At 38.3% G+C, this 26,854-nt stretch overlaps 1 protein-coding gene across 1 annotated transcript in view; it reads right to left on the bottom strand.

Moving 5' to 3' along the window:
- Positions 1–18,934, bottom strand: part of LOC124856169 (ovochymase-2) — a 33,459-nt gene extending 14,525 nt beyond the window's left edge. Inside the window, exons 1-15 of the mRNA XM_047346409.1 lie at positions 18,794–18,934; positions 17,233–17,332; positions 17,037–17,134; positions 14,865–14,962; positions 14,604–14,776; positions 14,419–14,514; positions 12,667–12,845; positions 12,325–12,523; positions 9,951–9,977; positions 9,776–9,866; positions 9,461–9,594; positions 8,147–8,290; positions 1,373–1,497; positions 1,199–1,292; positions 14–145 (exon numbers count right to left, since the gene is read on the bottom strand). Of these exons, the coding sequence (XP_047202365.1) occupies positions 14–145; positions 1,199–1,292; positions 1,373–1,497; positions 8,147–8,290; positions 9,461–9,594; positions 9,776–9,866; positions 9,951–9,977; positions 12,325–12,523; positions 12,667–12,845; positions 14,419–14,514; positions 14,604–14,776; positions 14,865–14,962; positions 17,037–17,134; positions 17,233–17,302 (1,660 nt within the window). The 5' untranslated portion in view covers positions 17,303–17,332; positions 18,794–18,934. The remainder of the gene's footprint in view (positions 1–13; positions 146–1,198; positions 1,293–1,372; positions 1,498–8,146; positions 8,291–9,460; positions 9,595–9,775; positions 9,867–9,950; positions 9,978–12,324; positions 12,524–12,666; positions 12,846–14,418; positions 14,515–14,603; positions 14,777–14,864; positions 14,963–17,036; positions 17,135–17,232; positions 17,333–18,793) is intronic.
- Between the last annotated feature and the right edge of the window lie 7,920 nt (positions 18,935–26,854).

The raw sequence follows: 26,854 nt of genomic DNA, 5'->3' as shown, positions 1-26,854 counted from the left end.
AATATGACCATACCTTCGATCCTGATGAATGTAAGTGCTGCCCTGAAGCCCCTGTGAGCGATGCTGCTGTCTGAGGTGAAATGAAGCAGCATAATGCTGTTGAAGGACAGCACAGGAGGAGGAATACTGCCACCACACAACACAGCTATGAAAGATAAAATAAAAACTTAAGAAATTAAACAAATAATTGCTAGTTGTTTTTTTTTCTACTGTACTATGGTTACCTTTTGTTCTAATATGAACAATATTTCTTATACTAATGGGTCAATGCTAATATTTTAAGGATTTACATCTACAGTGCTGTGCATGTTTCTTTATACACTGCTTTGCTTAATAGGAAACAGATTTTGTTGTGATCATTTAAAGTGGTCCTGTGGCTTTCTGAAGGTCTTTCAAAGTTTTTCTTTGGACTTTGAGTTTAGAAACTTTTTTTGGCAAAATGATTCATAGATGAGACTTAAATGACTTAGAATTCGTTTGAAAATGGTAATGCACTGAACTAAAAACTAGTGAAAAAACTTCAAAAGATTTTCAGAAGGTCTGGAGAACCATTGATGGAGATCACTAAATGATTGCAAGAAACTGGCCCACTTAGGTAAATTACAAATAAACCAGAAACAAACTGCCTTGGTCAATAACCTAATTCTTACCTTGACAGATACCTTGGTTGCTTTGTCAAAATGTTTGGCTGAATTTTCTTTGCTGTGTTATGACAGATCTCCTAATCAGTTTGGTTCAATTTCTCTTTGATTATCTCTGCACTCTTTTAACCTATTTTTATTGGAAAGTGCTTTACAATCTTCTTAAGCCTGTGGTTATCCCTGTGCACCTTTTCCTACTACATTTTTTCCTTCAACTCAACTTTCCATTAATATGCTTGTTTACAGCACCATGTCAACAGCCAGCTTCTTTACTAATGTCCTTTTTTGATTGACCCTCCTTGTGGAGGGTGTCAATGACCATCTGCTAGACAGCTTTTATACCAAGGTCATAATATTTATGTATTAAAAATATTTTCTTCACTGGTCTTATGCAATTTTCAAGCTTTCTGAAAAACTGAATTTTTGTTTTTCATTAACTGTAAGCTCTAATAATCAAAATGAACACAAATAAGTGTTTGAAATAGATCCCTCTGTGTTGTAATTTATTGAGATGTACATGTAATCAGCTTTATTTGAATCTAATTCTCTCATCTTACCAATCTCTTCGTTTTCCTCAATGTCTCCCAGAACCGTCAATGAATCATACAAACATCTCTCTGATTCCTCCAGGTCAAAATCAGCAAAGTCCAGCTGTAATCAAACTTCAGATTTCTAATTTTACGTGCAAGGAACTTTAATTTTAAAGGTGTGTTTGTTGAGCACATTCTCACCTTAATTAGTTGTCCTGGAGGAGCGTAGATGACCCAGCGGAGCGCACAGTCATTACTGTAGAACTGTGGGTAATTTGGGGTGTGGAGTAAAATCTGATCCTCAACCAGAACAAGAGTCCCACATGCTTATCAGGCACACATGGTTGGAAAAAAAATTAAAACAGAGGTACAATTTTGTTATTAACCTCGAGGTAGGGCAATAAAGTGAAACATTTTTACCAGGAAAAAGTTTCATAAGTAGCTGGATTCATCATCTTTACAGTTCCTTACATAAAGTGTTTGAGTCTTGTGTCTTTGCTTAATATCATCCCATGGGAAATCTACTTACATAATACGTTGCTATGAGAAATACAATTAACAGAACAGAAGTGCTCCACTTGTGCAATACTGTGCAAACACTTGTTCTCATCCTCATCTCATTCTTCATATGTTGCTTCTTTTGAAACAGTTCTGAATGGTATATTATCTTGGCTTTGTAAAGTTTTCTTAGGAGTTTAATAAATAGTTTTTTCAACTTTGACCCAAATGCAGACAAGCTAAAGGCCAGATCAGAGCTAAGTCTGAGTATCTACTCACAACAAAACCAAGAACAGCAAATATGAAACAAGGGCAAGCAGCAAAGCCACATAGATACCAGCATGAGATAAAAACATGAGAAAAAGTAAGTAGAACATGCAATTCAATAACTTCCAGAACCACCCTTAATATTAATAACTGTCAGTAGTTGTTTTCCATCTGACTATCAGTCTCTTACGCCACTGTGAGGGAATTTGGAGTACACTTCTTTACAATATTGCTTCAGTTCATTAAAGTTTGCTGACTGTTGTTTCTGCACAGCTCTCTTAAGGTCCCACCACATTTTACTGGGAACAGGTTTGGACTTTGACTGGGCCATTGCAACAAGTTGTTTTCTTTTTCAGTCATTCTGTTGTAGATGTGCTGCTGTGTTTGTGATCAATGTCCTGTTGATAAACTGTTTTGGGCCAATCCAACATTAAGGCCCATTTATGCTCAATGTTAAATATGCACGGACCCTTCTGCGCGTCTTCTGCTTTTATTTTCTGTGCATTTCAGCCTGTCATCGTGAAGCTTGCAGATGTGTATCAAAACGCAACAAATTGAGCAATACCACTGGTAATGGTGGTTGCAGTGTGGCACAGTATGGCTTACATACATTTAGTGAAAAGAACAAAGAAGACGAAGCCAATGACTGAAATGGCTGAACTTCCCCATCCACATGCCGTGATGTATTTAATGGGCACCTCATTTATTGTGGTGCCACGTTTCATGTCTCTTTCTGAGAATGGATGTTATCACAACTTCCTCCACTGTTGACAGTGTCACCAGAGACTTCCTGCAGCAACTCAAGAAACACAACCTTCCACAGGAGCTGCTTGTCTTCTACACTGCCAATATTTATTCTGTCCTGTAGCCATCCATCCCTGTGTGGTTTGGTTCATCCACAAAACAGGACAGGTCCAGACTGCAGAGGTCTGCAGAGAGAAACATCAGGGCTGACCTTCCCTCTATCCATGACTAGTACAGATCTAGGGTGAGGAAAAGGGCAGCCTACATCTTTGCAGACTCCACACATCCTGGGCACACACTGTTTGACTTTCACCTTCAGGTCGGTGCTACAGAGCGCTATTTGCATAAACCAGCCACCACCGAGACAGTTTCTTCCCCCAGGCTGTCTCTCTCTGATGAACATAATGAACACCTTACAGCCTAGCAGTCAGCTACTCAGGCTGTAAGGTGGTTTCTGTTGTGAAACAACCCAGGCTTATTTGCACTACCACACTTGCCTTTCTTTTTTCTTTTCTTTATATTTAAAATGGCTGTACTTCCCCTTAAAGATACATACTGTTCCTTTATATTTATTTTATTTCCTCTGAAGTTTATATATTTATACTAAATGTCCTTACGCTGTGAGTGTTTGAAGCCATAGTCAAATTCCTTGTTTGTGCTCACAATGCTGGCCAATAAAGGTGATTCTGATTAACTTTTTTGTTGGAACAATAATCCATGAGAAGATTGGCAGCTATTATAAATGTGTTTTACTTGTAAATAGTAGAACAGACCTAACGACAACAAAGGAGTATGCATAAACTAGGTGGAGTGAATACAGGTGAGTTGACTGGTTGACAGGTATGAAGAAAAGAAGCACTAGTGGCTGATGACAAGAAAATGACAGGGATTATAAAAACTGGCCAAAATAATACAACCCAACTGACTAACTCACCATAAAAACTCTAGAAAACCAAAATAAAAGTAACCATGGCAAAAACAAAACAATGACTCAATGCTTCTTTTATTGGGAACCCACATACAGTCGGGAGAACAAATATTTGATACAGTCTATTTTGCAGGTTTTCCCACTTGCAAAAATAACCAAATTTTAAATAACCAAATTTTAGTTTTTTTTACCAGAAGGTAAGGTAAGGTAAGTTTATTTATATTGCGCTTTTCAGCAACGAGACACTCAAAGCGCTGTACATACAATTACAATACAATCACAAAGCAAATAAGCACAGAAACAGACACAGAAAAACAAATCAAATGATAAAATCAAACAACAGAGGTAATAAAAATAAAATAAAATAAAGAGAATAGAATGATGGATAAGAAAATGAAAGGAAAATTGGACTGAAAACGCAACTAACCATGCCTAAATGACACAGTCAAAGGCCACTCTAAACAAACAAGTTTTTAATCTTGATTTAAAGCAACTTAGGGTTTCGGCGCTTTTAAGTTAATTGAGTTAATTCCAGATTAGTGGAGCACAAGAACTAAAAGCTGCTTCTCCATGTTTGGTTCTGGTTCTGGGTGTGCAGAGTAGATTTGAGCCAGAAGACCTGAGAGGTCTGGGTGGTTGATACACTGACAACAAGTCTGTAATGTATTTTGGTGCTAAGCCATTCAGTGATTTATAGACTAAAATAAGTATTTTAAAGTCTATTCTTTGAGATACAGGGAGCCAGTGTAGGGACTTTAGAACCGGGGTGATGTTCTCCACTTTCTTAGTTCTAGTGAGGACGCAGGCAGCAGCGTTCTGGATCAACTGCAGCTGTCTGATTGACTTTTTAGGCAGACCTGTGAAGACACCGTTGCAGTAATCAATTCTACTAAAGATGAACTCATGAATTAGTTTTTCAAGGTCCTGCTAAGACATTAGTCCTTTAATCCTGGAGATGTTCTTTAGGTGATAGAAGGCCGACCTTGTTATTGTCTTTATGTGCCTCTGAATGTTCAGGTCTGAGTCCATCACTACACTCAGGTTTCGAGTCTGACTGGTGGTTTCCAGCTGTATTAACTGAAGCTGTGTGCTAACTTTTAAACGCTCTTCTTTTGGTCCAAAGATTATTACTTCAGTTTTGTTTTGATTCAGCTGAAGAAAATTTAGGCCCATCCATGCATTGATTTCTTCTAAGCATTTACCCAGCGCTTGAATGGGTTTATAGTCACCTGGTGACATCGTAACGTATAGCTGTGTGTCATCTGCATAGTTATAACTTACGTTGTTGTTTATTAAAATCTGAGTTAGGGGTAGCATGTAGATATTGAATAGGAGGGGCCCTAAGATGGACCCTTGGGGAACGCCACATGTGATCTTTGTGGTCTCTGATGTAAAGTTACCTACTGACACAAAAAAGTCCCTATCCTTCAAGTAGGATTTAAACCAGTTGAGTGCTGTACCAGAAAGGCCGACCCAGTTTTCCAGGCGCTCTAATAAAATGGAGTGATCAACAGTGTCGAATGCTGCACTAAGGTCCAATAATACCAGCACTGTGGTTCTTCCACAGTCTGCATTTATACGGATGTCATTGAACACCTTGACAAGAGCAGTACTGTACTGTGGTGAGCAGGATGCCTGACTGGAAGACATCGAAGCGGTTGGTCATTGTTAAGAAGTTGTTTAACTGTTGAAACACAGCTTTATCAATAATCTTACTGATGAAGGGGAGGTTTGATATAGGCCTGTAGTTCTGTAGTAGCAGCTTGTCCAAGTTGCTCTTTTTCAATAGAGGTTTGATAATTGCTGTTTTTAGGGCCTGGGGGAAAACACCTGACAAAAGGAACGTGTTTATTATTTGTGTTAAATCAGATGTTATTACAGGCAAAGCTTTCAGCTTTCAGGTTAAGCTTAAAGCTGTGGGTAAAACATCGAGACAGCAGGGAGAAGAGCTTAGTTGGTGTACTATTTCTTTTTGTAGTTTATTTGGTGAAAATTGGGAAATTTTGTCAAAATCAGTTCTAGTTGGAGACAACATTGGTACTGGAGTTGATGTGGATGTGCTGACTGCCCCTCTGATCTTTTGGGTTTTTTCAGTGAAGAAGTTAGTAAATTCATTGCAGGCCCTGGTAGAGTGGAGTTCAGATGCTACAGTTACAGGAGGGTTTGTTAACCTGTCGACCGTGGCAAATAATGCACGAGCATTGTTAATGTTTTTGCTGATGATCTCAGAAAAGAAAGATTCCCTTGCATTTTTCAGTTGTAGGTTATATCTGTATAGTCTCTCTTTATAGATAATATAGTGAACCTGGAGTCCAGTCTTTCGCCACCTGCGTTCAGCTTTTCGACACTCCTTTTTTTCCCTTCTGACTGGTGGAGCACTTCTCCACGGAGACATTTTCTTCCCAGAAATGACTTTCACTTTAATTGGAGCAATTAAATCAATGATGTCCGAGATTTTAGAATGAAAGTTTTCTACCAGCTCATCTACAGTGCTACAGGGCAAAGTGGAGGTAGAAGAGTAAATCTGGTTAAAGGTTTCAGCAGCACCGTCCTTAAAGATGCGTTTTCTTATAATGTCTCTTTGGCAAACTGAGTCATTGCAGATGATGTTTTCAAAAATAACAGAAAAGTGGTCAGATAGAGCAACATCAGTTACAGACATCTTGGAAATGTTTAGACCCTTATTGATGATCAAGTCCAAAATATGTCCCTGTTTGTGCATTTGCTGTTTAACATTTTGAGTCAAACCAAAATTAGATCTAAAATAGATCTATTGCACTTCTGTCTTCAGGATTGTCCATGTGAATGTTGAAGTCTCCCACAATGATTAAACAGTCATAATCAACACATATCACAGATAAAAGCTCATTAAAATCACTGATAAAGTTTGTTTTGGATTTAGGAGGCCTGTAAATATTCAAGAACATGGTTCGGACCTTTACCTGGAGAGCCAAGTATTCAAAAGAGTCAAATTTGCCCAGAAATACTTTTTTACACTCTAATAATTCTTTAAACAAAGTGGCCACCCCTCCACCTTTTCTTTGCTGTCTGCTCTCACAAAGTAAATTGTAGTTCGGAGGCATCGACTCTATCAGAATGGGAGCTTCATTAAATTCATGTAACCATGTTTCTGTTAAAAACATAATATCAAGATCGTGGTCAGTAATGAAGTCATTGATTAAAAAGGATTTTCCTGACAGAGATCTAATGTTCAGTAAAGCCGGTTTATATGACTTAGTTGCTGATATTAATTCTGTGTATGGTTGTATCTGACAGTTTATGGCTTTTTTTGATTGTTTATTACTGTCTCTTATCCTTTTGGCTTTGTTCTTTCTGTCACGTATAAGCACAGAGATTTTACAACTATCTCCTATTAGGGGCCCAAGTTTTTCCTTGACATGCTCATTTCTGATGGAGTTACCACTGGGGCCCAGACTGTATCACAGAGAAGTGATTTGAAGGTCCTGATCAGGAGGAGATTAGGAGGTGGTGGAGGTCTGCGGCTTTTGGAAGATGTTGGTTTAGTATCAGGGCCTCGGCCACGGGGGGTGTTGAATGGAGAAGATGTCAGAGACATTTGGGTCCCGATTTTAAGAGCTCCTTTCATGTTATCAGAATCCAGTAAAGCAAAAAGTGGGTTCAGTGGGGAGATGGGAGAGTTCTGTGCGGTCTGGGTCGGGGTCAGGGGTGAGGGGGGTTTACCGGGGGTGTCAGTCTGGGTCTGGGTTTGGGGGGACGGGGGTATAATGGGGGGGTCCACTTCTCCTGTGGATTTCGACGGGGAGACCTTTTGTGATGACCTCTCTTTCTCAGCCAACTGGCCAATTGTTTCTGCTGGAGCTGTTGGAGGCAGCGTTATCATTGTTGTTGATATTCTATGTTCTCTGCTGAAAGTCGAAGCTGTTGGCGGATTATTTACTTAATAGAAGAAATTAGATGTGAGACATCTGGCTCCTGGCTTGTTCCAACAGAAACCATCTTGCTTAAAGAGTTGTCTTTTTTCCCAAAAAATATTAAAGTTGTCGATGAAGTTCACAGATGTAGCAGCACATGTTTTTTTCAACCACTTATTAATCATTAGAAGTCTAGAAAAAATCTCATCTCCACAGAAAATCGGTGCAAAGGGTCCGCTGAGAAACACCTTGATATTGAGACCTCCAACAATATTCAGAAGACGAGTGAAATCTTCCTTCAATCCTTCTGATTTTTTCTTAGCCACATCATCCATGGCTCCACAGTGTATAATAAAGTTTTCTAGAGACGGGCGCTTTTCTGTGATTGCAAGAATATTCTCTGAGATATCGGACACCACGTTGGGAGTCGCTGGTATGAAGTTGTTTTAGTCCAATATTTCCATAATTTTGGCTAAGAGATAAAAAGTTAGGAGTAAAAGAATGCAAGCAAGCAGGGAGCTTAGGAGAAAAGCGTCTGAGCAGGCAGAGAGGCGGAAGCATATCATTTTCCTTTTGATGATACAATGAAAAACAAACACTGTTCCGGTGTTTCTAAGAGTTTGCAGCATGTGTTGAGTTTCCCACCTGGAGGAAAGGGTCCCTTGATGCCACGGTACCTAATTGAAAAGCCATGCCCTGCTCTGTTTATGTCAGAGGAGAAGTGCAGCATTGCGTTCTGGGAGTTCAGTAGAAGCACTGGACCTGGTAGTAATTGACCGCAAAATATTGCTGTAAACAGAAACACAAGACACAGTTGAACTAAAGTTTTATTCTGTGTTGATGTGATTTTATCTGTATTTTTCCATTGATAATAAATAGTTCCCAAGCGTCAGCAGAGAAATAATTCTAAGGAATCTGATCAGAAACATTTTATGTGGTCTGCTCAATAATTAAAGTTTTTTTTTCCCTCAATTTTTATCAGGAAATCTTTTTTTTTAGTCTGAGTTTTGGAAAACTAACCTCTATAATTCTGTTTGTATCCCTTTTTAGTCTAAGGAAACAGTTTTTCAACATCTTTAATATGTGATGAGGAAATATTGAAGTGGTATTACCTGCCATGAAAGGTTTAGTGTTTAAATCTATTTAAAAAAAACTAATCTGGATGCATCATTAATGCATAATTACAGGCTCGTGTCTAATTTATGAACAAATTTATGACAATAAGGCAATTTCTTCAGTGTTTTCCAGCAAAGCTTTAGACCACACTAACACTGAGGCTGCAGCAGGTAAACGTTTTGAATAATATGCATCTTTGCAATGATTACTCAATCTCAGTGCTGGATCTGACACAACAGATCATTTTATCCTCACTGATGGACTGAATAATAAGTAGGACTCTGAACTGGTTCAGATCTTATCTGGTAGACGCAGACTACTGCTGATATTTGGCATCTATAAATCTGGGCCGACAAAATTCAGTTTTGGGGTCCCTCAAGAGCGCATTCTCGGGGCCCTTATATTTAATTACAAAAGGTGACAGAAATTAATGTTTAGCTCTAGAACAAATTCCCAGAAAATTCCCTGACATATGCAGAAATTGTTGTCTCCTTTAAATCAGGACTGAAAACATTGTTTGCTGCAGCATTTTAACATTTGTCTCTTTCTATGCAATGTTTTTAAGTGTTTGACATTTTGAGCAAAGCCTAAAGTTTTTGTCATTTTTTTTTGTCTTTCCTTTGACTTCCTGTAATGCCCTTTGGATTGCATTGTGTATGAATTGTAATATATAAAAAACCTGACTTGTCTTTGTTAATTAATTAATTAATTAATTAATTAATTAATTAAATTTCCTTTTGGAATTAAGAAAGTATTTTGTTTTTATTAAATAGCCACCATAAAACAGGCGCTGAAGCCCTTGACAGTCCCCCCTGCACTGAAAGAGACAGTAACAACACTCACCAACAGGCCTGTGGATTGATACTGAAACTGTGAGCCGATCATACTGACAATAAGAGTCATTTTCCACATCAAACCGATCAAACTCTAGCAGAATACTGTAACCTGGAGGAACATTAATTCTCCACAAACACAACCTGCAGAAGAAAACACCAAATATTTTACAATTTTGCTGTTAATTGATTTATTTCTCTTTCCGTTCTTGATCTCAGTTTCTGACTCTACACCACTGTTTACTACAGTGGCATCAGTTTACAGCTGTCACTTCGATGTGACAACTATTAGCATACACTCTTTCTTCTTAAAGGTTTCACTCACTGGTTATTGTCATAGTAGGTGTCAGGAAAACTGGGATTCCCGATTAACCCTTGACTGTCGGATACCTGCCCATCTCTCACACTGCAAAGTCCTGACACGCATACATCAATAAGGCATGTGCATGTTATAAAATAAACCTGAATAAAAGCTGGTAAGATGCGAGGAAAAAACTCACCTGATGTTGATTGCTGCTGCTGCTCAGCTAAAGCCAACAAAAAGAAAAGAAAAGAACATAAACAGAAGTTTACTTATTTTACAAATCTATAAATATCTTGATAGAAATAAAGAGATACAGTATTCCATTGTAAAAATTCCAAACAGAATTGAAAACAATTTTCCTTTTACATGAAACTGTAGAGGTTTTAGTTTAGTATTAAGGGCGAATAAAGTCTAAATTGATCCTACTGGGTTCACATTTTGACTTTGACATTTTTAGCAGTATATGTTCTGGAAGTGTATCAAGTAAGTGAATCGAAGCAAACTTGTTCCAATTAGCTTTACCTCAGGCAGCATCTTAAAACAAGGTATGCCTGTTTAATAACTGATGCACACATTTCAGATTCAACAGTTTTCCTCATGTTTACGACTTCATCTCTTAACAAAATGTCTGCCATCGCTATTAATGACCATGAATTATACCCAGATCACAAAATATTCTTTGTAGTCAGACATCACTTACGAAATATCCACCAAGAGCAGGCCCATGCAAAGTACTGCAACTGAAATTCTTCATCAACATGACGCAGGGTGTTCCCACTGAAAAGCATTCACTTGAGATTTGTGTCTCACTCTCAATAAAGACATGGTCTAATAATTCAACTCAGTTCAATTCAATTTATTGATATAGCGCCAATTCACAACACACGTCGTCTCAAGGCCCTTCACAAAGGGTTTGGAATGGTGCGGGGTTGTTGGGGAGGTTTGGACATTTTAGAATGGGCTATGTGTAGGGGTACTAAGTAAAATAATAAACTGATAAAGTGTGTCCATCTAGAGCCACCTGGTGGCAATTTTTATACTAAAAACCACAAGGATTGGGATACATCTCTCTGTCAGACTGATTATAACCATTGGAAAAGAGAAGGGGTCACACAGGTAGCAGAAATGTAGGGTGTGTTTGCACCTCAAGCATAACTGAGCCGGTTTAGGCTAAACCTGACGCACCCTACTCCATCTAACTGGGAGGGAGGAAGGCAGAGGTAAAAATAATGAGTGTTGTTTCCTGTTGCATTGTGTGAAACTATAAATGCTGTTGAAAAAAACAATGTTTCTCTTATATTAATTGAACCTGCTGTTTAACTAATAATAAATAGAAGAAAATTATAAAAATATTGTTTTTAATAAATATATTGGTATAGGAAAAAAGCTTCATCCGGGACTGGATGAAGTGGAAGACGACGAGTACGATATTGGTATAGAGACTGGGCAAGATAAACTTTTAAATGATTAAAAAACAATAATATATAACAAAAATGTATGATCAGTATTTTAATTAAGTTACATTTTAGATACCTTGGATTCTAATAATTGACTTATTTTTATATAAATAGAGCGGATGAGGGAAATGACCACTGACAGCAAAACTGAGACTCATATTGGTGACATTTATGTTCCCAAAAACTGGTATAAAACCTATATTTTTATGGCGCCTTCAGGCTACAAAATGCAAATAATATTGGAACTGATCTGCAGGTAAATAGAGATTCATAAACATTTTGAAAACATCTAATGTATCTTTAACCTAGAAGGTGTTCTCCCTAGCCTTGTGACAAAGTAAATACTCCTTAACAGTTCAAGAGTATAGTTAATAAAACCAACCCTTTATCCAGCCATTGAATTGCAGGCAATGAATCTAGGGGTGTAACACTCCACAAAAATCAAGGTTCAGTGCGTATCGTGGTTTTAAAGTTACAGTTTAGTACGTTTTTGTTTATACTTCAACCAAGGTATGAAATAAAATGTTCTTTTTATATGTTTTGTTTAGGTTGTTTTTGTTTATGTTTATGTTTTGTTGTTTAAATTTCTGAAATTAATTTTAAACTCATTATGTAACTTTTAGATGGAAATGGAAAGTATAGAACTGACTGGAGATTGGTTGATTTATTTTCAATAAATAAAGTAGTACTAGCAATGTTTACATTCGGCGAGAAGTTGTTTCAGGGGAGCGATTCTGTTCAGTGTAGAGCGAGCTACTGTTGAAAAACGCTGACGTAATACTCGGGTTTGTCCACCTTTCTTTCTCTTTCCTCACTGTAGCTGAATAAGAAACCTTAATGTTAGACTTTAGAGATAACGGAGTCCTCTCTATATTGTTTTGGTGTTCTTTTTTAAAGTTGCAACTAGTTCTGCACATAAACAGTCTGCATGTATTAAAGTTTAAAACAATGCTTTATTTGTATGATATATTTGTTTGCGTAACAAGTGGAAGGGGCTGTCCCGAAAATTTGAGGTATGAATTTTAGTACCGTTACGCCTTGACTGGTCATCTAAAGCCAAACAACTTTTAATTATCCCAATGTCTCAATTATATCACAGTCATCTTGGCCTACCCTCCCTCAGCTTCTGCTTGATCCAGGGTAGAACCAGTCTGACATCAGTGAAAATCCCTGGAGATCCTCTCTTTGACGGAGGTTGGCTGCTGTTGTTTCCCCAGCTCCGGCCACAGCCTTTACCCCAAGAAGTTATTCCCAGTGCAACCCAGTGGCTTCCCGAGCCTGCCGGACATACCAGAGGACCCCCGGAGTCTCCCTGAGGAGAAGATAAAATGTGGAGTGGATGGACGATGTTTAGACTGATATAGCTGATGAAACTTGTTCCAGGCTGATGGGCTCCAACCAAAGTATATGATGGTAAAACAGGCAGATGTTAGAAGTAGACTGAATCGCTTCTACCTGGCAGGCATCTCTTCCTCCTTCCTCTGGTCCAGCACACAGAACTGTCATGTCTGCCTCAAGGAGTCCTCGTTTCTGTTTAGAAAATGAGCTTTTGATCGTGTGTAGGATGTATTTACACTTGGCCTGATCTACCAAACCCAGGTTGACTTCCCTCAGGATTGCAGGAAGGCGTCCCCCTGCAAATCAGAAGAATATACTTAGCAGAAAAAAAGAATTTCTAACAGCTTTGAAAGCATTTGTCATACACTATCTTGTAAAACCATTCAAACCCCTGGAAGTGTTTCACATTTTGTCACATTGCACAACAGCCTTTAATGTAATTTATTGCTATTTTATGTAATATACCAACACGATGTAGCATGTAACTGTAAAGTGGAATGAAAATGATGCATACTTACATTTCTTTTAACAAATAAAATCTGAAAAGTATGGAGTGGATAGCTATTCAGCCCCCTTTACTCTGGTATCCCTAAATAAACTCATGTGCAACAAATGACCTTCAGAAATGTAATTTAATAACAAGTCAGCTGTTCTGATGGCTTCGCCCAACAAGTGGATTCATACTGGTATTAAATTACACTTCTGAAAAAAACATTGTCTGTTAGAGAAGATTAATGAACAAACAACATCAGCATAGGTCAGAGATTAAGTTGTGTCAAAGTTTTAGCTGGGTTAGGAGATAAAACAAGATTCCAAGCCTTGAACATCTCACAGAGCTCTGTTCAATTCATCCATCCATCCATTTTCTATACCCACTTCTTCCATACTGGGTCACGGGGGTGCTGGTGCATATCTCCAGCGGTCTATGGGTAAGAGGCAGGGTACACCCTGGACAGGTTGCCAGTCCATCACAGGGCAACATACAGGTCAAACAACCACGCACACACCATTCACACCTAAGGGCAACTTACAGAGACCAATAAACCTAACAGATATGTTATCCAGACCGTGGGAGGAAGCTGGAGAACCTGGAGAGAATCCACGCATTCACGGGGAGAACAATCAAACTCCATGAAGCTCCATGTGCTACCAACTGCACCACAGTGCAGCTCTGTTCAATTCAACGTCTGAAAATGGAAGGAGTGTCACACAACTGCAAACCTACCAAGACATGGCTGTAACGGCATCAACCAGAAAAGCAGCCAATATGTCCATGGTAATTTCATGAAACACAGTGGAGGCAGCATCATGCTGCTAGGATGCCTCTCTTAGCTTGTCAGATTTAATGGGAAGATGCACAGAGCTCAAAACAGGGCAATTCTGGAATAAATCCTGGTAGAGGCCACAAAAGATTTGAGACTAGGGCAGAGGTTCACCTTCCAGCAGGACTGTGAGTCTAAATATACAGCTGGAGCTACAATGGAATGGTTTAGATTAAAACATCTTTATGTGTAAGAATGGTCCACTCAAAGTCTAGACTTAAATCAAACTGATAATCTGAAGAATGACTGGATAACTGCTTTTCACAGACACTCTCGATCTAATCTGAATCTGAGCCTTTTTTTTTTTTTTTTGCCAAAAACAAATCCGAAAAACAATCATTCTCTATAGATATGCAAAACTGGCAGATACATTACCCCCTAGTCATGTATCATTTTCCTTTCATTTTACAATTCAGCACTGTTTTGTATTTGACTATTACATAAAATCCCCCCAAAATACATCTGTTGTTAAAGAAAATAAAAATATTGAAAAACTTCAAGGGGTTCCAATACGTTTGCAATGCACTGTGGTTAAAAAAATACAGACTTTCCCTTGTTTTTCCCCAACCAGCAACAACACAATTAGTCCATGGAGGGATCTGTAAATCAGGCAGAGGTAGACATATAGGCCTGACACGAGCTCCTGTTAAACACAGCCACACGTCAGCAGCACACAAAGACATCATTGTTAATGATTATTTAAAGCATGCAGCTTAAAAGCAGAAAACCTGCCCATTCTGATGTGATGATCCAGCTCCACCAGAGCTATGTCATAATTCATTGGAAACGCTTGATTGTATTTCTCGTGGACTGACACAGACTTGACTGTAAAGGCTTGCTCATCTTCATCATCTGCTCGTAAGTCAAATTCTCCCACCAGAACCCGCACACAACTCAAAAAGTCTCTAGACAGAAAAAAACACCTATTTGATGAATGCTCAATGTTTGTCATGTCATTTAAAAAAGTGGTCACAGGTAAGCAGGTTTCTGTACTTTGATACAAATGGGAAGCAGTGGGCCGCAGTCAGTATCCAGCTGTCAGTCAGAATGGCTCCTCCGCAGAAATGAAAGCCTCTGTTCTGCACTGAAACCTCAATATAAAAACACATATGAGACAGATTAAAACCATTACTGCAGCACATAGAACACTCCTGGCATTATAGATGCATCATAGAAAATATTGCCATGAACATAAATGGAAATAATTTTAAATAAACCAGTTAAAACTAGGATCTTCTGGAGGTATCTCAATTCTCCATTAGGGTTTAAAACAAAGATCACACAATCATCAAATTATCATTTCTGGCATTCTTAAAGGACCATTTTATCATGGTGACTATTAATCAACATTGTAACAGCAATGACCTCCTACTGAACACATTCTCTACAATAATTATTCACCAAAATGGTTGCCACATCGTTTAAACTAATAAAGACACCATAAAGAATCCCACAACTCTTTAAGCAATTTGTTGATGGAGTTACAAACTGATGCTTTTCTAACTTCCTGTAACAGCTAGCTGTGCTACAGGACGAACATTAGCTTGTACATCAACAGGAACAAACAACAACGATTTGGTTAGTTTTACATTTCCTTTGCTTTCTTTCGCAGTGCTACTTTTTGTAAGAATATATGATAGTAATATACAATATTCTTTCCTGCTGCATGTGTAAGGTTACAGATAAGTTAAGCTGCAATGTCCTTTAGCCACCTTAAGGGCTCCCCTCTTCACTTACATGTAGAGGTCCTTGCAAAAGATACAGGGTAGAATCTGCTCTGAGCTACACAGATATCCAGCCGCCTGATGGAAGACACTTATTTCAGCTGCCAGTATCTGCAAATTAATTTTTTCACAGTTTGGACTCAAGAAATTTGCAATCAACTGTAAAGTGGCAGGGGTAAGCAATAAAAGTGATACTGGACATAAGCAACGTAATTTTAGATTTAATTTAATTTGTGTGATGTTACATGAATGTTATTGAAGGTTTGAGGAAACATCATTGATATTTTCTTTTGAGTTGAACAGTTGAGCAGTTGAATGAAAGTCAATGTGTGCTTTTAGATTTAGTTTAGCAGAAAAACACTCACCCACTGTTTGCTGCGAAGGAAACATAACTTACGGCATATTAGAGTGCTATCAATGACAGTCTCTGTAATGTATTCAAATTATTTCATTCAACCCGCAGCAAACGTATGAGCTTTGTTGTGCCTTAAAGATTTGACTCTAGCAACACACAAAGCCAATTTTTTGTAAACAAGATACTAGAATCCTGTTTTTATGAATGGTTAATTGGATGTACTCATGTGCATATCACAAAGAAACATTTAAGGTGGGTATTTTAATACTGTAAAGAACAAATTAAAAAGTATAGTTTGTAAAATAGTGTCTGAAAGTGAAGACTTTTTTTCCATGCCCTCCAGGCCTTTTGAGGATCTTGGTAAGGATTTCTTGTTGCTTTTTCATGCAACTATTAGACAAAGAAATGCAAGCTGTGGGGCTGCACGGTGGTACAGTATGTAGTAGTGTTGCCTTGCAGCAAGAAGCTCCTGGGTTTCACTCCCAGGCAGCGGTCTTTCTGCATGTTCTCCCGGTGCATGCGTCGTTTCTCTTCAGGTACTCCGGCTTCCTCCCACAGCCCAAATACATGACTGTTAGGTTAATGGTGTCTCGAAATTGCCCTTAGGTATGAATGAGTGTGTGCATGGTTGTGTGTCTGTGTTGCCCTGCGATGGACTGGCGACCTGTCCAGGGTGTACTCTGCTTCCTGCCCCTTGACTGCTGGAGATAGGCACTGAATGAATGCTGAATGAATGCAAGATGTTTGGTATATACATCAGAGAAAAACAGAAGATAAAAGGTGCAGGTGCAGGTCTTAAAAAAAAAGCAACAGGGCTAATCTGATGAAATTTGGATTGAAGTAATGGTTTTTAACATGGAGATAGCAAACAGGATTGCAAAAAAAAGTATGTTTGAGTGATAGCTTCATCAACACACTCAGTGTGTGACAAAAAGAACAAGAACTAACAGCAGAAATAAGAGCAGAAAATTTTAGGTATAATATAATAATATTGTTCTAACTATCAAAGAGTAACCTATATGAGAAACATATATGGCTGTAAACACAATAGCTTCTAAAAAGGGAAACAACGGTTCAATAACTGACCAGCCATGGATGGGACCCATATTTAGCTTGGGTCCCCCCAACCACTCTGAGGAACTGAAACATTGGCTTCACCACTTGAGGGGTACCACATTTTTGATCTAAAAAAAAAGATAGAAAAGGAGCCAAGTTGCATAATTTTACAGGCATGCATTGCTTCATTTGCATCTTTCTGTTTGGAGATAATCCTAAAACTCACCTGTCTGAACAGCATGGTTGCCAACGCTTATCCAAAAACAGTAGGACAGCAGAGCAGCAACAGTCCTCATCACTGACACAGACGTTTAGAATCAGGTCCACTGAAGAGACAAAAAGAGTTTAAGGAGCATCATTACTGGGCTGGTAAATGTCACCGCTGGCCGTGATTGGCGAGTTCAAACTACAGAGATGTGTTTTTGTAATCCCACGGTTGGCTGAGGTGTGTGAAGTTTTATTGACATTGAAAAGGACAACAGGACAGCTGTTGTAGAAAAACAGAGTCAATGGGAAGAAACGGACATGAACAGGGCATAAAGTTATTGGTGTGAATCAGTTTTGACACTTTACACACTGTTCGAAGATATTATTTAAAACATGGTAAATAAAAGAAATTACCAGGAAATATAGAACAAAATATTGCTATTAAGAATGATAAAAAATATGAACTGACACATTTGCATGAACAGGGCCCTTTTTTGATATATTTCAGTGTTAAGAGCAGTAAAATACAATTCACCATTATGTTTTGTGCAAATATTTAGATTATTGATTTATTATATTGATATTATACCAGATTGAAAGTAAAATTAACTAAGGGGAAAACACACTTGCTGATTTAAGAGGAACGACAAGCGGGCTTCAGCTGCAACAGGAACCCTGTACTGTTGTTTTATTTAGTTGTTTTCAAGTTTAACCCTCTATCTGCCAGTAAATATAAAGATGTTGAAAAGCTCTGACCCAAGGCTGGAGAATTTACGACCTAAAACTATACAGAGAGATGGCTGCATATAGTAATACTAACGGTGTCAATCATGCAAATGGCTAACAAGAGTTTTAAAAATATCAGAATCAAATATTCTCGACTGACTAATGTATATTGTTGTATTTTATTTCGGGAGCTTGTTGGTGCCACTTACCACAAATGCTCACACACTGTGTGACATCGCCTCTGCTTGGTAATAATAATGATGACCACTCATGCAGAAAAGCTTGGTAAATTACACTATCAACTATATAATTCTACAGATGAATACATCTAAAGATGTTTGCAAAACATTCTAGCTTATTAACCAGCACTGTGTATGTTGTATATTATTCCTGCCTTTTACAGCAACATTATAAAAAAACAAAACAAAAAGAAACTAAATAATTAAGGAAAAGTGTTTTTGGATCATAAACCAAGTATTGGCAGATATTTAAGTTTAGATGTTCAGATACGAATTGAAAAACAAAATAACAGCATTTCTAAATTGTATCATTTGAATCGGGTGTGTTGAAGCAGGGACAAATGTCAAACATGCAGGAGACCAACCCTCAAGGACTGACTGGAATTGGACACTGTTATCCCAGATCATAAAACACAGGTTTTATGTCCAGTACCTTTTGTCTGGTTTACAGCAGTTCCTTTCTCGCTTAATAAGTCTGACCTTTGAGGGAGGGATTTATAAGAGTGAGTACTGGAAAGGGAGGCCACACCACACTCACCCTAACTGTTTTGGATCTGTACACAGAAAAAAAAAGATAACATTAACACAAACCGAGCAAAAAATATGAAATCTTACCTGCACCCAAACAAGAAGCATCAAATTCTTTATGAAACTCCTTTGAAGTTAGTGTCAAAATGATGAGGTGCTTTTTCTTCCCGTTAAAAAGAAAAAATGTGAGAGAAAATAGGAGGAGAAATAATATAATTACCTGCTACTCTGTTTCAGTTTTTTACCAGTAACAAAATCACAAATACAGTCCCTCACAAACTTGAATTCATATTCTGTTACATTTGTGTACGACTTCCAAAGTTAGATACATGAAAGTACGCAAAGTGCAGTTGCACTTTAAAGCTACATTAAACACCCACTCTAAGACATAGAAATATTGTTTTTTTTGTTTTTGTCAAAAACATGTTTTCATTATAGTGGTTGTGCAATGTACGATAAAAGGAGGAGTTAAATATTTTCTAGCTTCTTAAATAAAATAAAAATGCTTTGTTAATAATACATTTTAATGTATTATTGTACACATTCTTGTGTACCAAGAATGTCTCTTTCAGAAACTTTTTCGTTCTTTCCCTGCCATTACATATTAGAACCTAAAACTCTTAGATCTTAGATATGGGCTTTGACTGGGCCATTCCAACATAATAGGGTTGTTCAAAATTTTTGATATTTCAATATCATCAATACTAAAAATAATAAATGCTAAGATACTCATTTGCAACAAAATCAATATAAACTGACCCATTCTTATTTGGCCAAATTGTCTGAATTCTTCCAGCAGCAGTACTGCAATAACAGAGACACTTAGCTCCTCCCCTCCCTGCAGCCTCACCTGACCAAAACAACAGTTGCTGCTGGAAGCTTTACTGCCAACACCAGGTTTTGCTGTAGGGACGTTGTGTTCAATGCCGTTTATTTTTGATAGATGTAAAAAATTACATTTTTGTCTCAATCTTTCATCTAAGCTGAGGACATCTCAAACTCCAGAGCTACCATGTCCCTCTCGGTTGCTTCTATTAAAGGTGCTCTGCTTGCCTGGCCTGTCAGTTTAGGTGTACAGGCATGTCTTTGTAGGTTTAGATTTGTGTCTTTCCATTTAGGGTAATAGATTAAAAAGTGCTCCATTTTGTTAGTATAGTTTGATGTATAGTTTTGGATACAGTTTTACAACCTAACCCTACTTTAAACTTCTCAGAAGCTTTAACCCTGATCTTTCTAGTGTATAGCTCATTCTTCTTGGTGCAATTTTTTGCACTGTATTTTGTTTTAAGGTATTATAATACAGGATGGCTAATTACAAATGCACACCACACTTTTTGAGGTATTCATTTGCAAGAAACTTGAAAACCATGTATCATTATCTATCAAATAAAATCCAAATAAAATGCATAGACATTTATGGTATGCTAGGGATTTAACATCTTTACAGAAATGTTTTTTCTTATTTTTGTTCTTTTAATTTCCAGCTCTACTCAGCAAAATGCATCATCATTATGGAGGATTTATCTAAGCAAAGCATATGTGGACACAAACAGCCGTTCATAAAATTGTTATGTAATAAATTGGTGTTTTATAGGCAGTAAAGCAGCAAATTTAAAGCAATTGGTCTCATTATTACTGCAAACCCTACACATTGCATTGTATGCATAAAAAACAAAAACAAAGATCTAGTTAGAAATTATTTTGTTTTTATGATTTCACTTTAAGCCCCCTGCTTCCTGTTTGTGCTGCACAGTGGCGCAGACCTCACTGGGTGTGCGTGATTGGATTTGACTAAGTACTTGGCAGGTTGCCGGGCCACAGTTGTCAGGGATGTGTTGCCAAGCTTTGCTGGAAGGACAAACAACTGCTGATTATTTTTCACACAAGATCTTAGCTCCACAGAACCACTGCTTATTATGTTTCTGTTGTTTGTATTACGTTCTGTGTTGTCCGGAACAATAAGGGTCCTCTACAGGTCCTTCTCAAAATATTAGCATATTGTGATAAAGTTCATTACTTTCCATAATGTCATGATGAAAATTTAACATTCATATATTTTAGATTCATTGCACACTAACTGAAATATTTCAGGTCTTTTATTGTCTTAATACGGATGATTTTGGCATACAGCTCATGAAAACCCAAAATTCCTATCTCACAAAATTAGCATATTTCATCCGACCAAAAAAAGAAAAGTGTCTTTAATACAAAAAACGTCAACCTTCAAATAATCATGTACAGTTATGCACTCAATACTTGGTCGGGAATCCTTTTGCAGAAATGACTGCTTCAATGTGGCGTGGCATGGAGGCAATCAGCCTGTGGCACTGCTGAGGTCTTATGGAGGCCCAGGATGCTTCGATAGCGGCCTTTAGCTCATCCAGAGTGTTGGGTCTTGAGTCTCTCAACGTTCTCTTCACAATATCCCACAGATTCTCTATGGGGTTCAGGTCAGGAGAGTTGGCAGGCCAATTGAGCACAGTGATACCATGGTCAGTAAACCATTTACCAGTGGTTTTGGCACTGTGAGCAGGTGCCAGGTCGTGCTGAAAAATGAAATCTTCATCTCCATAAAGCTTTTCAGCAGATGGAAGCATGAAGTGCTCCAAAATCTCCTGATAGCTAGCTGCATTGACCCTGCCCTTGATAAAACACAGTGGACCAACACCAGCAGCTGACACGGCACCCCAGACCATCACTGACTGTGGGTACTTGACACTGGACTTCTGGCATTTTGGCATTTCCTTCTCCCCAGTCTTCCTCCAGACTCTGGCACCTTGATTTCCGAATGACATGCAGAATTTGCTTTCATCCGAAAAAAGTACTTTGGACCACTGAGCAACAGTCCAGTGCTGCTTCTCTGTAGCCCAGGTCAGGCGCTTCTGCCGCTGTTTCTGGTTCAAAAGTGGCTTGACCTGGGGTATGCGGCACCTGTAGCCCATTTCCTGCACACGCCTGTGCACGGTGGCTCTGGATGTTTCTACTCCAGACTCAGTCCACTGCTTCCGCAGGTCCCCCAAGGTCTGGAATCGGCCCTTCTCCACAATCTTCCTCAGGGTCCGGTCACCTCTTCTTGTTGTGCAGCGTTTTCTGCCACACTTTTTCCTTCCCACAGACTTCCCACTGAGGTGCCTTGATACAGCACTCTGGGAACAGCCTATTCGTTCAGAAATTTCTTTCTGTGTCTTACCCTCTTGCTTGAGGGTGTCAATAGTGGCCTTCTGGACAGCAGTCAGGTCGGCAGTCTTACCCATGATTGGGGTTTTGAGTGATGAACCAGGCTGGGAGTTTTAAAGGCCTCAGGAATCTTTTGCAGGTGTTTAGAGTTAACTTGTTGATTCAGATGATTAGGTTCATAGCTCGTTTAGAGACCCTTTTAATGATATGCTAATTTTGTGAGATAGGAATTTTGGGTTTTCATGAGCTGTATGCCAAAATCATCTGTATTAAGACAATAAAAGACCTGAAATATTTCAGTTAGTGTGCAATGAATCTAAAATATATGAATGTTAAATTTTCATCATGACATTATGGAAAATAATGAACTTCATCACAATATGCTAATATTTTGAGAAGGACCTGTATTTAACAAGTCCAGCTCAACTGTCAGAGTCATTTGTGTTTAGCTTTATTCAAAAGTATCAGATTTTTTATGTGCTTTGGAGATAAACACATTTCATTTTCATTATTCAAAGATATCCAAAACATGTTATTTATGTTTACCTAAAAGAATGTCCATAAAAATTAAAAGCCAATAATTACTTTGCAAAACTAAATAAACCTTCATATCCTCAAGCTTCCACATACCATTTTTAACCAATAGGTTACATTCTAGAATACGAAGTATAGACAATAACTGCTACAGCAGTGGTAAGAATAAAATTAGGGCCTGTATTCATAAAGAATCTTAAAACCAGAAGTAGCTTTTAGTGACATCATTAAAAGAAAGATCTTAGATTTTCTCGAATACTAAGATTTTTCTTAGCATTTTCTCTCGGTACGATAAAAGTTATTCAGAAAGCACCTTAGGCCTTAAGAGAGCTTAAGAGGACTTATAGTGAGAATAACAGTCTCAAGCAGGCAAGATGACAGAAAGACAGAGAGAAAGGAGAGATATAAAAGTGAATTAATAAGACGCTATTGGCTCGATTGCGCAGAGATTCATTGTGTTAATAGTTGAATAAATAAGCACGTAAACTTCTATAACAATCAAACAATTATTAATTTATAGATAAGATTAGCTTTATCATCCCCTAGTTCGAAATTAAATAGTTTCAGCAGCAGGACAGATTAAAGGTGCATCTCTAGTAAGGTAATATTAGAAATGAATAAATAAATAATAGAAACAATAATACATAATCATGCATAAAAAGTGAACAAAATTACAATAAAAAATATAGTACAGAATAACTTAAATATTTAGACTGTAAAATGCTTTCAAAAAGATTTTTGAAAGAAAAATGGAAAAACTCAAAAAACAAAAACATAAATACAAACTCTAGATGAGTACAGTACAGTACGATAATCTAAGCACTACATACAGAAAGATGTAAATGAGAATAGGTATTTGCTGTATTGTACATCATGATGTCAGTAGCCTAAGCCTAAGTGGTCATCTACAACACTCCTGTTGTGCTGCTATCTCCTCTCTAGCTTCTGAATGCAGCAGGTACCAGAGCTGCTCACATTCCAGGCTGGTGCTGAAAGCAGAAGGAACGATGCATTGATCTGCTGGGAATGCCTGTTTGTTCCCACCGTGATCCCAGGACCAAATCTATCTTTCAACACTCCTCTCTTCTCCTCCACCAGCAGTCTCTGCTCCTCGGTTCAGCTCGGTTTTCTCCACCTTTTTTATGTTTTGTTTTGGTCATTTTTCCAAACTAAACCTCATTATGCAAGGAGATCACAGCAAAACGCTGAATTTTAATATTAATATTAAGTTAATATGAAATACATGAGGTATGACAACAACCAGCATGGCGAGTAAACATAATAATCAAATGATGATTAGCATGTAAATGAACTACGTTGATTCTGTGCGACAATTCAGGTTTTAGGCTAAGATAGGAGGCTTCTGAGAGGACTTAGAATCTTTGTGAATACGGGATCTTTATTAAAGTGCCTTCCAAAAGTAATCACCCCCCTTGGCATTTTTCATATTTTGTTGCCTCATAACCTGGAATCAAAATGGATTGAGTTTGCACCATTTCATTTACAGAACACACCTACAACTTTGAAGATGTATTTTTATTGTGAACCAAACAACAAATAGGACCAAATAACAGAAAAAGGTAGGTACTTTGTAGAGCCACCTTTTGCTGCCATTATATTGTAAGTTGCTTTGGATAGGTCAATGAGCTTGCCACATCTTGCCACTGGCAAAACTGCTTCTGCTCATTCTTGTTTGATGGATTTCGCTTGATAACAATGATCTTCAAGTCTAACCACTGATTCTCAATTGGATTGAGGTGTGGACTTTGACTATGCCATTCCAACAAATTTAAGTGTTTCCCCTTAAACCACTCGAGTGTTACTTTAACAGTATGCTTTCATTGTACTGCTGGAAGGTGAACCTCTGTCCTCTGCCCTGACACAGGTTCATCCTTGTTTTTAGCATCATCCATCATTCCCTCGATTTGAACCAGTTCCTCAATCCCTGCTGTTGAAAATTATCCCCACAGCCTGATGCTGCCACCACCACATTTTATTATGGGTGGTGTTCTTAGGGTAATGGCTTTTTTTCAGGCCACTCGTCCATAAAGCCCAGCTCTAAGGAGCTTATTGTGGTCCTAGGGACATATACTCTAGTCTCTATTGTGGAAGTCTGCAACTCCTTTAGAATTACATTTGGTCTCTGTGGTGCCTCTCTAATTAATGCCCTCCTTACCCAGTCTGTGAGTTCTGTGAGCCCTCTCTTGACAGATTTGTTGTGGTACCGTGTGCTTTCAATTTGAAGATGACAGATTTGATGGTGCTCCAGGGGAACATAGATTTTATTTTTTTTATAACCCCACCCTAACTTGTACTTCTCAAGAATTTTGTCCTTGACTTGTTTGGAGCACTTCATGGTGTGATGCCTCTTGCTTAGTGGTGCTGCAGCCTCTGGGGCCTTTCAGAAAATGTGTGTTTTTATAAACAGATCATGTGACACTTGATTGCACACAGATTGACTTCATTTCATTAATTATGTGACTTTTGAAGGTAATTGGTTGCAACATGGGCTTCGTAGCAATGGGGGTGAATACATATGCACATAGTAATTTTATTTTGCTCTTCAATTCTTTTTTATTTATATTTTTCTCATTTCACTTCACCAACTTAAGACTCTTTTGTTCAGATCCATCACATAAAAAACATTTAAATCGCAGGTTAGAATGTAACAAAATGAGTAAAAAGCCAAGGGACTGAATACCTTTGCAAGGGACTGTAGGTCACCAACGTTAAAAGGAAGCTAATCTCTGTGGCAGTTTTAATACATTGAAGATGACTATCTGTCTTCCCAGGGGTGGGCGTCATACCACCGATTTACCTCAATGTCAGATTGTGCAATAAGATGACAAAGAACTCATCACCTCCATCTCAGCCTTTAGTTTGCAGGAGAGTAGTGATAAACTGAAGAACTATGCATGGTTTAGAAGGGTTGAAGCAGAATTTGATAAGGGCGATATGGCTCTCTGTCTAGGGCAGCATGAACTGAGGGGTGTCATTTGCAAGAAAAATAAATAAAAAATTGTCAGTTGCACCTCAAAGTTATTGAATGTCCAGTCAATGGGAAGTGGCAACCCCAGGTTTTTTGCATTATGTAAAACAATATGGTTATGCCTTGTTGCCGACTAAACAATCTGAATGTTGTGTCTTATTCACAGCTTCAAATCATGGTCAGTTTTATTGTTTTTTTTTTTTTTTTAGAATCTGGCCCACATTTCATCATCCATTGTTTAAAATCCAAAATACTACAGAGGTATAGCTGGGTCAATATATACAATACATTTTGTAAAGGACAAAATTGGAGCCAAACAGATCACAAATTGTCAATCAGTCATTTTCTACCGCTTCTTCCATAGTGGGTCGCGGGCAAGCTGGTGTCTATCTCCAGCAGTCTATGGGCGAGAGGCGGGGTACACCCTGGACAGGTCGCCAATCCATCGCAGGGCAACACACAAGCAACCATGCACACACTCATTCAAACACCTAAGGGCAATTTAGAGAGACCAATTAACCTAACAGGCATGTCTTTGGACTGTGGGAGGAAGCCAGAGTACCCGGTGAGAACCCACGCATGCACGGGGAGAACATGCAAACTCCATGCAGAAAGACCCTCGGCCGGGAATCAAATCCAGGACCTTCTTGCTGCAAGGCAACAGTGCTACCAACTGCGCCACCGTGCAGCCATCAAAAAATGTTTTTGTTTTAAATGTTTCTGTTAGCTTGAACAATGACATTTTGGGTGCGTTAGGTTGGGGTTTGCCCAAGAGAATATTCTTGCAAGAACAGTCACTGGATTTAAGGAGACCGTCTCTTTTCTATAACAACAATATGATGACACAACTAAGATTTGCAATTTCGCTTCTGAATGAACCACAACATTGATTGAACTATGTCTGGGGAGATATGGTTAAAGTAGAGATGCATGGCTATAATGTTACATTTAACATATTAGGACCAACACCTCATACCAGATGTCCAGCATCAGTGGTGGAAGGCGAAAGATTTGGGCTCGCTTTTCAATCAAGAACATGGATTATTCATGGTTAGTCATTTATAAAAAAGTATAAATCTGATTATTTCCATTCAGATATTACTAGAACCCCCCCTCTGGTTATTTATTGGAAATTAGATATTCAGCGGTCCAAAACGAGGGCAGGCCATCCATCTTACAAATCATGGCAAAATGTTTAATCCTGAAAGGCAGCATTACAGGTCCTTCTCACAAAATTAGCATATCATTAAAAGGGTCTCTAAACGAGCTATGAACCTAATCATCTGAATCAACGAGTTAACTCTAAACACCTGCAAAAGATTCCTGAGGCCTTTAAAACTCCCAGCCTGGTTCATCACTCAAAACCCCAATCATGGGTAAGACTGCCGACCTGACTGCTGTCCAGAAGGCCACTATTGACACCCTCAAGCAAGAGGGTAAGACACAGA

Source organism: Girardinichthys multiradiatus, chromosome 2, assembly GCF_021462225.1.
Source record: "Girardinichthys multiradiatus isolate DD_20200921_A chromosome 2, DD_fGirMul_XY1, whole genome shotgun sequence".
In the NCBI taxonomy this organism is placed as follows: domain Eukaryota; kingdom Metazoa; phylum Chordata; class Actinopteri; order Cyprinodontiformes; family Goodeidae; genus Girardinichthys; species Girardinichthys multiradiatus.
Note: the sequence above shows the minus strand (reverse complement) of the source record. Positions and strands in the feature narration are given on the sequence as shown.